This window comes from Pelobates fuscus, chromosome 5 (genome assembly GCF_036172605.1).
Source record: "Pelobates fuscus isolate aPelFus1 chromosome 5, aPelFus1.pri, whole genome shotgun sequence".
Lineage (NCBI taxonomy): Eukaryota > Metazoa > Chordata > Amphibia > Anura > Pelobatidae > Pelobates > Pelobates fuscus.
The window spans coordinates 168,553,173-168,566,531 of record NC_086321.1 but is presented as its reverse complement, the minus strand read 5'-3'; the positions used below and the strand labels follow the sequence as shown (position 1 = coordinate 168,566,531).

The window sequence follows — 13,359 nt, the reverse complement described above, 5'->3', positions numbered from 1 at the left end:
TACAGAGCAATCCATTAGAAAATGCTGAGAGCTGTGGTTGACTCCAAATATTTGGCATGAGGTGCCAGCATGAGGCAATCTGAACATGCTGACCCAAAGTCAATCACTAATCTTTTGAAAATGAGCTGTCAAGCTGTAAGGCAGAGGACAGTCTGATGCGCTCAGTACAACCCTGGCCATGGCTATTTGTGTGAAATCTGATGGAGACAATTCGATAGACATAGCTGCTGCCTCAGCATACCTCTAATCACCAGTTCTATTCACTGTGCACGTATATATATGGTCAGGCTCTGTAGCAAAGCATGGTCACTCCGGAAAACTCAGCAGAAGAGGTACAGTGGGTCCATTCTCTTTGTGCGGTTGGCAAATCACTTTGGAGTTCTAATTTTTTTTTTGCCCATGGGATGTCTCTTACTGAGCAGTTTGTTTTTTATTAAGTGGCTATTCTGCCCGCTGCAGCAATGATAGGGTGCTACATACAGCATTGGCACTGCAACCATCAGACATGTGGCAGTCAGGGAATGGATTCATGACTGGCTATGTACGGAAGACAGATTAGGGTATTTGTTACAGCAATTGCTGTCTGACTGCACCAAGCGCTATGGAATGTAGACATTCTAGGTCAATATAATGAAAAAATGCTGTCTGTTATGATTGGCGTGAGGGGAGCTTAGCTGAAATATGTGAAAAATGATTGCGCTGTAGTATTTTATGTGTTTCAAAAACAGCCATAGGGATGGATCTATGGTGATAAAAAAAGACTGTGTCCAAAAGAGTGTTATTCCCGGATATGACACCGCCATGTATGCAATCCAGAAAAAAAGCCTTAGTTTTATTTTATTTTATATGTGTATGCTCTCTGAACTATTATCATTTTCTATTTTATACTGGTCTCAATGGGATTGTTTTGCTGTTAGTAAGACTCTGCATGTGATGTAAACCCTTTCTAAATCAGAATCAAATGAAGTCACAGAGGCAGTACAAGATAATTAAATTGTAAAAGCAGGTTTCAATGACTAAAGAAAGGACCACCAACACTTTAATCTGATTGGCTAATAACTGTGCTTAATTGATCTTAAACGTTACACTTTGTGTTGTAAAGTGATGTCTGTGCTTCTCATGTTCAATAATATTGATAGGATTCGGGAATCTTTTGAGAAGCAAATGGTATGCACACCGCTAAAATGTATGGCTTACAATTTCCATGTGTTACTTTGTTCTTATGAAATGTTACCCTGTGCTTTCACAAGAAGTATTTAGGATCAGAAAGAATATCTGTGCGTGAACAATCACTAAAGGCAATATTGTGCATTCTATGATATACGCTTATAACTTCATAATTATTTACTTTCATACTTGGGACAACCAGATATCTGTCATTCCTGATATTACGTCCCTTCATTTATTAGGAAGGGTGTCACATCAGCAAAATAATACACAATCCATAGTCAGTCTATGCCAATATCTAGGTCACAAAAATGGCAAATTAGATTTACATGTCAGTTTTTCTAACACAGATTTCTTAATATTTGAGTCTGCATTGTAGTGTGTGCACGAGTTCCTATCATGTTCTTCCCCTGACTTTGCATTCAGATTTGGTGAGGATGCCAGTGACTGACAGGCTTTCGTGCAGGACATAAGACGTGCAGTAATAAATATTGTTGTTTAGTATTCTGTTCATATTAGTTCATTGTTAACTAATAAAGTAAGTTGTAAAAAGCATCAGCATCTTTTATACACCATCAGCTTTAAAATAGGTGTTCTTCGTATGTAAACCTGTTTAGCAGGTTAGTATTTGTATACATACAACTTGTTTGAAAAATTGTGATTAGAAGATAAACAGTTAACGAGCGTCCCCCTAAGGCATATTGGGCATATTTTCTCCTCTCAGCGCAGTGGAATGATTGGAGCTAACCAGCAAATCCAACTTGTAAAGTTTCATGGAGTGTTCGAAAATCCCCATGCTTTTAGCAGATATTCATAAAATTGCATGGTCACTCCTACAAATACTCTAGTGTGGGTAGATGAAAATGATCAATCTGACGATTATCTTAAAATCATTTATGCAAAGAATATTTCATTGGCAGGATATATGGACTCTAATCCAGAATTTCTCTGGGTTAGCAATGGTTTCACCAGGGTTCCAATACAAATCACTCTTGGCAATTTTTTTCCTACATGAACAATGTCAATCTGTGAAGTTATATTTAGCAAAGCTTGTTATGGTACTATTAACAATGAATACTGTTACATCAGGGTGGCTAAATGAATGCCCTGTCAGCTGTTACTGGATTGCTAGTGTGATAGTAGTTGGGATCTTACCACAGATTGGCAAACATCCAATAATGTCATCAGCGGGGCCTGGAAGCCTACATGGCACATGTTTAACAGCCTACTAAATGATTTAGTGTCATTCTTTTCCTGTTTAAGATTTAAATTGGGTTGTCTGCTTTTGATTTAGGAAAGAGTGAGAGTGCAAGATAAATGATTTTAGAGTTTGGCTCATGATGCCTCCATATGGCTAGTCTGTATTAAATTGGCATTTTATCTTTGTGGGATTGAATATGTTCGCTGCCTTATATAAAGATATAAAGATGTTCAATTGAATGCAATACTATTGGAAAACACCATTTAGGGTATTTCAGAACTAATAGTATCTAGAAAAACTGGTTCTTATGAAACACAATTTACTATGCTATATGGAGCTTTAAAGAGGTCTGTTACTGAAAATCATCTTTTTCGTGTGTCGTTGTACAAGTTAAAAAATATACTACGTAGTGTGATTGGTCAAAGATAAATCATATGTATATAAGCTTATCACATCACTTGTACATAATTTCCATGTGCAAAACTACAGATGAATGACATAGACAGAGAATGGAGGTGAGTTGTGAGTTAAAGAAAAAAATAAAAAATATCGGGGGCGGAGCTTGACCTGCAAGACGAACAGTCGCATGTCCGCAGGGCTCCCGCTCATCTCAGCAGATTTCCAGAGGCAAATCGAATTGCACAGCTTAAATACACACCAAACTGCTCTACCTAAAACAGGGGAGAGCTGGTGTACCCCCTCATACCCGACATGAGCGATTCAGACATTGGGAGCCTGAGAACGACGGAGATGAGGAGAGGCGGACGCTCTTCTCGTCCCGACGCCAGCGGCACATACTCAGCGACAGTATACCTTCCCCCCCTCCCCCCCGGGACCGGTGGAGGTGATCCCGGTCCACTCCAGGGAGGCAACTCTGCTCTACAAGAAACACGACTAGGCAATAAACGGGCACCATCCAGCCGGAGAGAAGCCGAAAATGGCGGACGCCACGTGCTCTCACGCAAGCTGGGACCTCGAAGCTAAACTGAATAAACTGTTCACTGCCTTCTGGGAAAAACTGGAACTCAGACAACAACAGGCTCAGGCACAAGATAAGATAGAACACTTACCCTGCAAGGCACCTCCGCGACCCAGTGGCAGGCCCAAGCTACCCAAGGTGAAGAGGGCCCGAAAATGGTGGACCACACGACCCCGCTTGCGACGCTCCCACGCTGTTCATCGAAACGCAATCAAGCATCCCAGAATGAAAACGGCGGTAACTGCAACAACTAACCTGCCACAACCTGACCGGGTGACCCCTAGAAGCCTGCCTCACAACTTCAGCTGGATCCTGAGACCACACAGGAGAGGCTATAGCGCCTCCATGACCAGGCCCTATTCTCGACACATGTATGCGGGCCCCTACCCGGAAAGGCACCAGGGCTCAATAGCGGGACTCTCAGGGCAGGAATGCAGAGTACCCCAGTACGGCATAGGATGACCCCAGGACTGAGCACAGGTACCACGGTACCCCAGCAGTGCACCCTCGGTGCCCACACCTTGCTCCCAGATAAACCCAAGTTTAACCCACCGTATTTGCATATTCCCTTCCTCTATTTTCACAGCGGGACTCAAAACCTGATATACCTGGGGGGCCTCCCGGGAGAAACCTTAATTAATCACAGTGCCTATAGATCTTATGCCGCAATAGCCAACCCCTCACTAGCATTGTCCTCATCATTAAGCTTACACTTTACAAAAAAATGTGCAGTATGTTTTTTCCATTACTTTGCCCTAAGAAATCTGTCTGTAATTATAGCGAATGCATGTGCTGTTGGGGCACTGCAAAAGTGAATGTAACTGTTTATTATCCTTATGCACGCTAAAATAAAGAATATAAAGAAAAAAAAAATATCAAGATTTTAAGGCAAGGTTTTTCTCCCATACTCCATTTGCCTCTTTGTGAGTTGGGGGATGTTCCTTTTGAAGTTATTTCGTGAAATGGTGGCATAATATAGAAATAATACATTTTTAATCCTATACCTTTGAAAAGTTACACTTGGCCATATTGCACGGTTTGCTATAGGTACATAAAATAATTAATTTTGTGTACAATATGCTCACTTGCTAATCTACCTAAATTACAATCCCGAAAGACCACTCTATTGATAGTCTTTACTTGATCTCCCATCAACCCCAACTATCACATGACAGACAGGGTGCAATAGCGTTAGAGTCATTATGGAACGTTGATCTGGATTTCCTAATTGGCACTCATCTTGAGTTTTGGTATGTTTAGATACACTATTTTCCTAATCACAGCCATTGTTCAAGCCTTCTTTTGTAGATTTGCTATCCATAGTTTTCAAATAACAATATACCCACGCTGCATTTTAATTACAATATGTATATTTTGATGTAAATGCCTGTAATCAGAATGTTTGTTTTTACAGGCAAACATGACTGAGCCACAGAGTACCCCAGAACAAATGGCTGCTGGCAAAAGCCACGGAGGGATTGGTGGAACTTATAAGGTAACCACCATCCAGGCATAATTTATACAATTTACAGGTTCTTGTCTGTATATATATATATATATTTATGTTTTTTAATTTATATAAACAATTATATTTAGATTGTCATTTGAAAAATTATAATTAACCTCTATAGTGTTTCCCTGCTTTTGTGCTTGGAGTGAAGCAGGGAAGATCATAGAGAGTTTTCAATCACTGTCTGACCCAAGGTGTATGTGGCTGAAGGCTCATGTAATATGCTAAAGGTAGGGATGAGTTTCTCATTTTTTACATATACTTGTTGGTTTTTTTGTGGTTAGTTTTTTAAATCTGTTTCTTTGATGAAATGATTATTATATTAAAAATAAGTTTTCAGGTGACAGTTTTCCTTCTATGGAACAAAATTCTATAATAAAACAGTACATGGAAAACCCATCTTTAAAATAAAATTTAAGGTTACATGGTTGACAGAGAGACACATCCATCAAGTTCAGCCTTTCTCATGTCTGTTTTGCTGTTGATCCAAAAGAAGGCAAAAAAACCTAGTTTGAAGCACTTTCCAATTTTGCAACAAACTTCCTTCTTGACCCTGGAATGGTAGTCAGATCTCTTCTTGGATCAAGAAGCTATTACCCCACAATTTAAAAATTATATCCCTGAATATTATGTTTTGCCAGTTTTCATCCAGTGGCTGTTTAAGCATCTGTATGGACTCTGATAAAACCACCTATTCATGCAGAGAATTACACATCCTTATTGTTCTTACTGTAAAAAAAACCTTTCCTTTGCCTTAGACTAAATCTCCTTCCTTCCAGTCTAAATGTGTGTGACCTCATGTCCTATGTATAGTAGTGTTTATGAACAGACTTCCAGACAGTGGTTTCTACTGGCCCCATTAGGGTATGTTCCCTACCTTTATTGTGGTAAAAGATAATAGCAGATTTTTTTACAGTTTAATTAACTTAATTGTTTTCCAGTTTGAAATTAAAGTTGTAGCTCGCTTGTCAAATTACCCATGTGTGACAGATGATGTTCCAGTACTGTTATAACAGGGATTCTCAACCCAGTCCTCAAGGACCCATGAACTGTCCAGGATTTAGTGATTACCCTGCTGTGTCTAATGTGTTTTTAGTGGGGGTGGGGGGAAAACAAACACTTTAGACACAACAGGGTAATCCCTAACTCCTGGACTGGTAGGGGGTACTTTAGGACTGGGTTGAGAACCCCTGTGTTATAATGTAATGTGTTTTACATAACCCCTTGTCATTAATGGGTAATGGATATTTCCTTATATTAATTTTGGTAAACTAGAATAAACTCAAAATTAGAATAGATTATAATTTTGAGCATGATGTCCTTGGGAAAATGGGTGATAAAAGAACCAAACTATGGGATTGTAGGTCGATAAATTGCAGTCCGGGTGCAGACTCACGCAGAATATAATTAAATGATTGTTAATGAAGAAGTCAACACATATTTGTAGACTCATGTGTAAGGTGCAGATTCCAGGGTCCTTTTCTTAGGCCATATGTCACTATAACAAAAAATTATCTGAACAGTCCAAAATAACTACTGTTCTCTGTGACTAATTCACCACAAATGTGTCCATCAACGTTGCACAACATAAAGGTCTAATAAAGATGATCAGTCACAGGAAGTGATTTTAGCTTATTTAACACCTCCAATTAAAAGGGATGATGCAAATCAACAGCATTTAATCCAAATCTAGATAATCTGATTTCCCCAGTCATAAATCAATGTTTGTTACATTTAATAACTGGGGAAGTCTTGTTGATAATTAGTGACAAAGTCAACCTCACCCACATGATTGAGCTGAAGAAAGCATGGACCCTATTTTCCCAGTTTAACCAATGACAGTGTAGTGTTCGTATGATGGGTAAATTACAACTATTTTAAGATCTTCCAAGACACAAACTGTTAAATCAAAGAAACAAAGGTGTGAAATAAGTTGGTATCAGCAACAGCAAAACGGGATAGAAAGGGCTCTTCAGATTCTATTCTTAGTTACAGGATTAAACCGTATTAGTTCTGGTTATTGTTATACACATTTCATAAAGTACACAGTGTTCTTTTATGTAAATCATTACAAGGCATTAAATCTTCAGCCTGTAATATTACCAGCCCACCCAATCCCCACCCTATCATTAGATTATATTCTTCTACTGATTTAATTCATTTTTCTCACATAATTGAGGATTAGAATTGGATTAAATATCTACAGCAATATAGGACATAATTTCTATATAATAATCTGGTGATGTACAAAGCACTTTTAATAAATGTTCTTTCTCTTCTTTTGACATAGACCACCATTTATCTTCTTATGACATAGACCACCATTGATTCCACCATTTATTTATAACCCTAACTATTAACAACAGACACTGACACATGAATCCTACATTTGTTGAGTTTGGAAATGTTGTACATTCACAAACATTTATAAACTGCAACTGCTTTTGTCCTAGTTACAAAATGACAAGGAAAATTCTCTTAGATAATATTGTATGAAAAACAGTCCATCAATAAGACTTAAAAAGTTGCTTTAAAATAGCCAACACCCATGTTTATAAACAAAAGTCAGTGAGGTAAATGATGCACTCACAAACCGGAAAAGCCTTAAAGGGACACTATAGTCACCAGAATAACCACAGCTTATTGCATTTGTTCTGGTGAGTAGAATCATTACCTTCAGGCTTTTTGCTGTAAACACTGTCTTTTCAGAGAAAAGTCCGTGTTTGTATTACAGCCAAGGGATAACTTCACTGGCAACTCCTCAGATGGCTTCAAGATGATGCTTCCTGGGGCAGTGTCTCCACACACTGCATGTAGACACTGAACTTTCCTCATAGAGATGCATCGATTCAGTTAATCCCTATGAGGAGATGCTGATTGGCCAGGGCTGTGTTTGACTTGTGCTGGCTCTGCCACTGATCTGCCTCCTTGACAGTCTTAGCCAATCCTATGGGGAACATTGTTATTGGCTCATACCACCACTTCTGATGATGTCAGCAGACAGAGGCAGTTCAGGGGCAGAGCCAGCAGCTGCAGACTTGAAAACAATTAAGATTTTACTATATTTAGGGGGGCTAGATGGTGGTTTTAACACAATAGGGTCAGGAATACATGTTTGTGTTCTTGACTCTATAGTGTTCCTTTAAACACACACACACACACACACACACACATATATACATACACACACACACATATACACACACATATATATCATAGTTTCCCAAGTCTTTGTCCATGCCTTCCATTTGTGAAAAATGGTGGGGAGGGGGAGGGGGAAAAAGTTTTAAATAGCAAGGTTCCTTCTGAGGGATCTTAATCCTTCTTATACACAACTTTACAGGGGGTATGAGGCATGATTCTGTCCATGTAAAATTATTAAAACTGTAACAAAACCCTCTGTTATGCATAATGGATTATCGTGATATTGTTTTTTAATAAGGATGAAACATTGTATAATTCATTAACCATAATACTCCTGATAGTTATTATTTTTTTTTTTTAAATGAAAAAAGTTGCCTTTATACGTATACAGGAAACACCCTTCCCTTATCTCAAGTACCCCTCAACATAAGCAGTGCTCGGTTTCTGCAGCAATATAGGAGACGTTTTGGAAATTGGATCCAATACACAATCTAAACAAAACTCTTTGGAACGATTTGGAGACATTTCCTCTTTGCTGCTTTGTCACTTCACTCATATTTATTTCAGATCACACTCTATGAACTGGAGAATTTCCAGGGTAAGAAGTGCGAGTTGACTGGGGAATGCCAAAACCTTAGCGAGAAAGGACTTGAGAAAGTTGGATCCATCCAAGTGGAGTCTGGACCGTGAGTAGCAAATGCTAACAAATTATAAAAGTAGAGGAGGTCTCAGAGTGTTTATAATATAATGCAAATCAAATGTGTATGCTTTCCTGAAACATACAAAAAAAATAAAAATTCTGAATGAAACATAAGAATTACAGCAAAAATTTCTAAAAGGATTTTTTTTTTGCGCAACATCAAATAATAAATCCATCATGCTCAACCATCCATTGTTCCACACTGATTAGCCATTGTGACATTTGTAATGTACTACATCAAAAATCTTATTTACTCTTTATTATTAAGCAGTTCTTGCAAATGAACAGATCTCAATGCAGTTAGTCAGTCATGTGTAGATTTTTATATAAAAAGAAAAAATCATATTGATTTGAATGATACGTAATTGAAAGGTATTACAGAAATTATTATTATTTATTTATTTTTTTAAACACAATTTTGTCTATGAAGTGTATAACGTTAATTGTTGAGACATCCACGTCCTATAAAACCGTCAAGCTTGTATAGGTTACGGTCTCCTTACATCCAATTCATTATAGTTGTAGCAGTTTGTTAAACAAACTGCAGCTACATGCTTGGCCCCTCATTCAAAGACATCATGACATAGTTACCCCCTTCATGTTTATGATTTAGTGCAGTGTGGTGTATGCAAAGTATGTGTGCGCCATGGAAGGTCTGATCAACTTGTTGGGTACAGTTGACTATAGCACTGCCATTGAAAACGACGAGAGGGCCAGGATTGTTCCATAACTTTCAGTCATGTACTGGGGTCTGCAAAGGATGCAGATTTGGAACGTATAAGGGAAATTTAGGGAGGGTAATCTTTTTATCCATTCACATTTTTATTTGCATAACTCCATGTTGCATTAAAAGGGGTGAAGGGCAGGCCTATCCTAAAGTATCCCTTTAAACATTTATGCCATATTCTTTCTTCTCCTTTCAGATGGCTCAGCTTTGAACGTCAAGCATTCGCTGGGGAGCAGTTTGTTCTTGAAAAGGGTGACTACCCACGATGGGACACGTGGTCCAACAGCCACAGGAGTGACTATGTGATGTCCATCCGTCCCTTGAACGTTGTAAGTACAATATCAAAACTTTGGGGGCATACAGGTAAACAATGTGAGAAGTGCATTTTGAGTTCTTGTTCTGCTGTCTGTTTGGAACATGTTTCATTAAACTAAATAAACAACGCACAGAAAGACTTTGCATGAATGGAATAACTAGGAATAGTTATGTATCAATAACTACAAATCACCATCGGTAACATTTTTTGCTCCTAAAACTTGCACGCTAATAATCAGCTCAACATAATAGCATTACTTTTTATGAGAATATACAAATATGTTTCATTATAAACAGGAGTGATAGTGGGGAATATGCTTTTGAGTCTTGAATTAAGGGTTTACCCCTAAAATATAAATGGAAAATAAGCATGTTAACGATTAATTTGAAGACAGTTTTCCATTTACACATTACCAATGGATAGCATTTTTTTACTTTAGCCTATAACAAATATAGGTATACTATGCACTAATTATACACTATATAGTAAATAATTGCCTTAGATTGCCAACTGCCAATTCAAGAGCTAGAAGTGGTATCATCCATTAAAGGGAACTGGTATATGTCTGCAAGAGCACGGGGTATAAATGTATACATAAATATATACATAGTCCTAAATTTAAAGCAATTGCTATATTACATATTTAGTAAAGAATAATATAACCTGGTAATGGATGGCACATGGTTGCAATCTGAGTCAACAGAGCTCTGGGGTACTGTGGCAGGAAGTCTAAATAATAAAGGTTCTCTCTGAATTTTCTACAGATATATAAAATTTGTAACTGCTATACATAGTGCTGTGTCTAGAGGGTATCAACAGGCATTTTAGTCATTGTCATTAAAACTAGACTTAGAGATCCAAACAGCTTATTCCTCCAAGTGATCCAAGGGTTGAGAACAAAGATTTGTCCCTTTAAAAGTCATGTGCTCCACCTCTGCTTCATTAGCAGTTACCAGTAGCAACAATAGAGGGCGCTATTGCATGATAGTATACTAGGAGCTCTTAGTCATTGCTACTGCTGAGAAAATCAGTGGCTCAGTAGAAGACAAACGTGTCCAATGAAACATTCCGACACGATAGGCAAAAAGAAGTATGCACTTGGAACATTTTATTACAGTATTATTCAGATATGTGTGTGTGTGTGTGTGTGTGTATATATATATATATTACAGACAAATGTTTCTTATGAACAATAGCTTAGCAAAACATTTGAACTCAATTTCCATTCTCCCATGTACACACATGGATAAAGCAGTGAAGAGCTTGGCAATACTCGCTGCAAGTGATTGTTTATTTGTGTATTTTGTAATATTTTCTTCAAATATATTTCTGTTACTCTATTATTTTCAAATTCCAGGCGCTACTCTATCTATAGTGGTTATTGTCACAGCAGCAGTGTCTATGGCTACGCAATTTACAGTCTGGTTACACAAGATTCAATGTTTGGTATATCTCCTTGTGCATATGTAAATATGCATTTCATGTAGTATGAGTCTTAAATATTTAGAAGCAAGTAAAAAAAAAAAACCCAAAAAACCAACACACTGCCATCTTGATATTGCAGTTTAAAAATCAATTGGTGCATTTATTAAAGCAAGTCACAAATCATGCATGCTTAATCGTCACTTTGAAGCATTATACAGTATGACACAATTTGTAACCTAACTTAATAAATGCCAGCATTGGTTATGAGCTGATATATATATATATATATATATATATCTTATTGTTTCACTTCTAATTACAAGCATGTCATACAGTTGACAATATGTATAAGGTGGGCTTTGATAATGGCTATTAATTGATAACATGTCCTATCCTCATTTTATTACCAAAGTCTATACGAATGTCTGTTTTATTATGTACATTATTATAGTTCAGCATATCCTTAATGCCATAGCTACAAAAAATCCAACTAAACATGCTTTCTGAACTGCAGGACAGTGCCGATCACAAGATCCACCTATTTGAAAATGCTGGCTACAACGGAAGGAAGATGGAGATTGTGGATGATGATGTACCTAGTCTCTGGGCTCATGGCTTCCAGGACCGAGTGGCCAGTATTAAAGTTCTTAATGGAACGTAAGAGAAAGGAGTTGCAATAGACACTAAAATACATGCTTTTTATGGCTTTAAGATTGAATTGTAAATAACTGAATCTCTGTGTGTTGATATTTGGCTGATACATGGCAAAGGATGAAGGCTATAAATATAAACAGATATCCCTCACATCGAGTAATATGTACAGTACAATACAGGTAATACCTAAGCCATTTACAGAACGCGTGGGATAGAAAGGGACAAAAGAATATGAAATTATATCTTTAGAAAGGAATGTCAACTACAAAAGGTCACATCATTCTCACAGTCAGATATGTAAAGAAAAAGTAAGAATAGATGCACAGGTCATCACCACCCATGATAATCTACATAACCCAAAACAAAAATCACAGTACAAGACGTCAAAGCATTTTGTGTAGAAACAGAGCACCCCAACACTGCAGTTTCATTCTTAACTAGCTACAAAAATAATCCAGATCACAAATATTGCTAGAAGGAGTTACAATCCATAATTAGTTTCACGACTAATGAAAGAAAAGGAGACATTAAGCCTCGTGTGCACTGCGTGTTGCATTATAGGACAAGAATAGAACATTAGCCCACATTTTAAACTCTTTATTGAGTTACAGCTGACAGCAGGACGTTCCAGTGTTTTAATTGTAGAGACTTTTACTTGTGCCAGGGTGCTGGTCGCAGCATACCTTATAAATATACTCTGAATGCAAAATATTAAACATGGCCTTAGACATATTTAATGCTTATTTCATATGTGCCTTTAGCATAATTCATCTTTATATATATATATATAGATATATAAATGTCTTGTAAATGTTCTGCTTTAAATGACCTTTTCTGTCCAAGAGGAATAACCTGCCTTTCTGCTCTCTCCTCTCTCTCCATTCCAGCTGGGTGGGCTATGAATACCCTGGCTACAGAGGCCGTCAGTATGTGTTCGAGAAGAATGAATACAGACACTGGAACGACTGGGAGGCCAACCAGCCACAAATCCAGTCTGTTCGCCGTATCCGTGACATGCAGTGGCACAAACGTGGCTGCTTTGTTCCTACTCCAGTGGCGGCTGCTGCTGCTGCCCCAGTTCCAGCCCCAGCAAGCAGCTGAAGGAGAACAAAGCACACCCACCAGCTACAAACCTCTTCTGCTGAGAAGCACGGCAAGAAGAGACGCATGAAATGATTTTAAAATTTGATAACGTCTCTTTAATGTGTCAGTTCGTAACCTTGAATAAAGCTCTGGGCTGCAGAACGTTCTTGGTTTTTATTTTTATTTTAGGAGTATGTAGGATAAATAAATAGTCTATGTGATAAAGCCTTTGGCAATGTCCAACCTGTTTATACCATACATAGGATACAATTAAAATAGACGGGATCTTTGATATAGTCACTGTGTCTCGAGAGGTATGAGAAGAGCCCGGTGTGTAGGATAATTATTGATTAATCAAATAAAACAAGTCAGATTTATTAAGGGCAACTGGTATAGGCTCAGAGTCTAAAAGCATGCAAACACAGTGAGAATTTGTAAACTGAATAAAATCCA

At 37.8% G+C, this 13,359-nt stretch overlaps 1 protein-coding gene across 1 annotated transcript; it reads left to right on the top strand.

The window, feature by feature from the left end:
• Positions 1 to 271: 271 nt before the first annotated feature.
• CRYBB3 (crystallin beta B3) lies at positions 272 to 13,068 on the top strand. Its single transcript, XM_063454644.1, has 6 exons — positions 272 to 332; positions 4,762 to 4,842; positions 8,569 to 8,687; positions 9,625 to 9,757; positions 11,684 to 11,826; positions 12,711 to 13,068. The coding sequence occupies exons 1-6, from the start codon at positions 303 to 305 to the stop codon at positions 12,922 to 12,924; spliced, it is 720 nt and encodes a 239-aa protein (XP_063310714.1). The 5' UTR covers positions 272 to 302; the 3' UTR covers positions 12,925 to 13,068.
• The last annotated feature ends 291 nt before the right edge of the window (positions 13,069 to 13,359 follow it).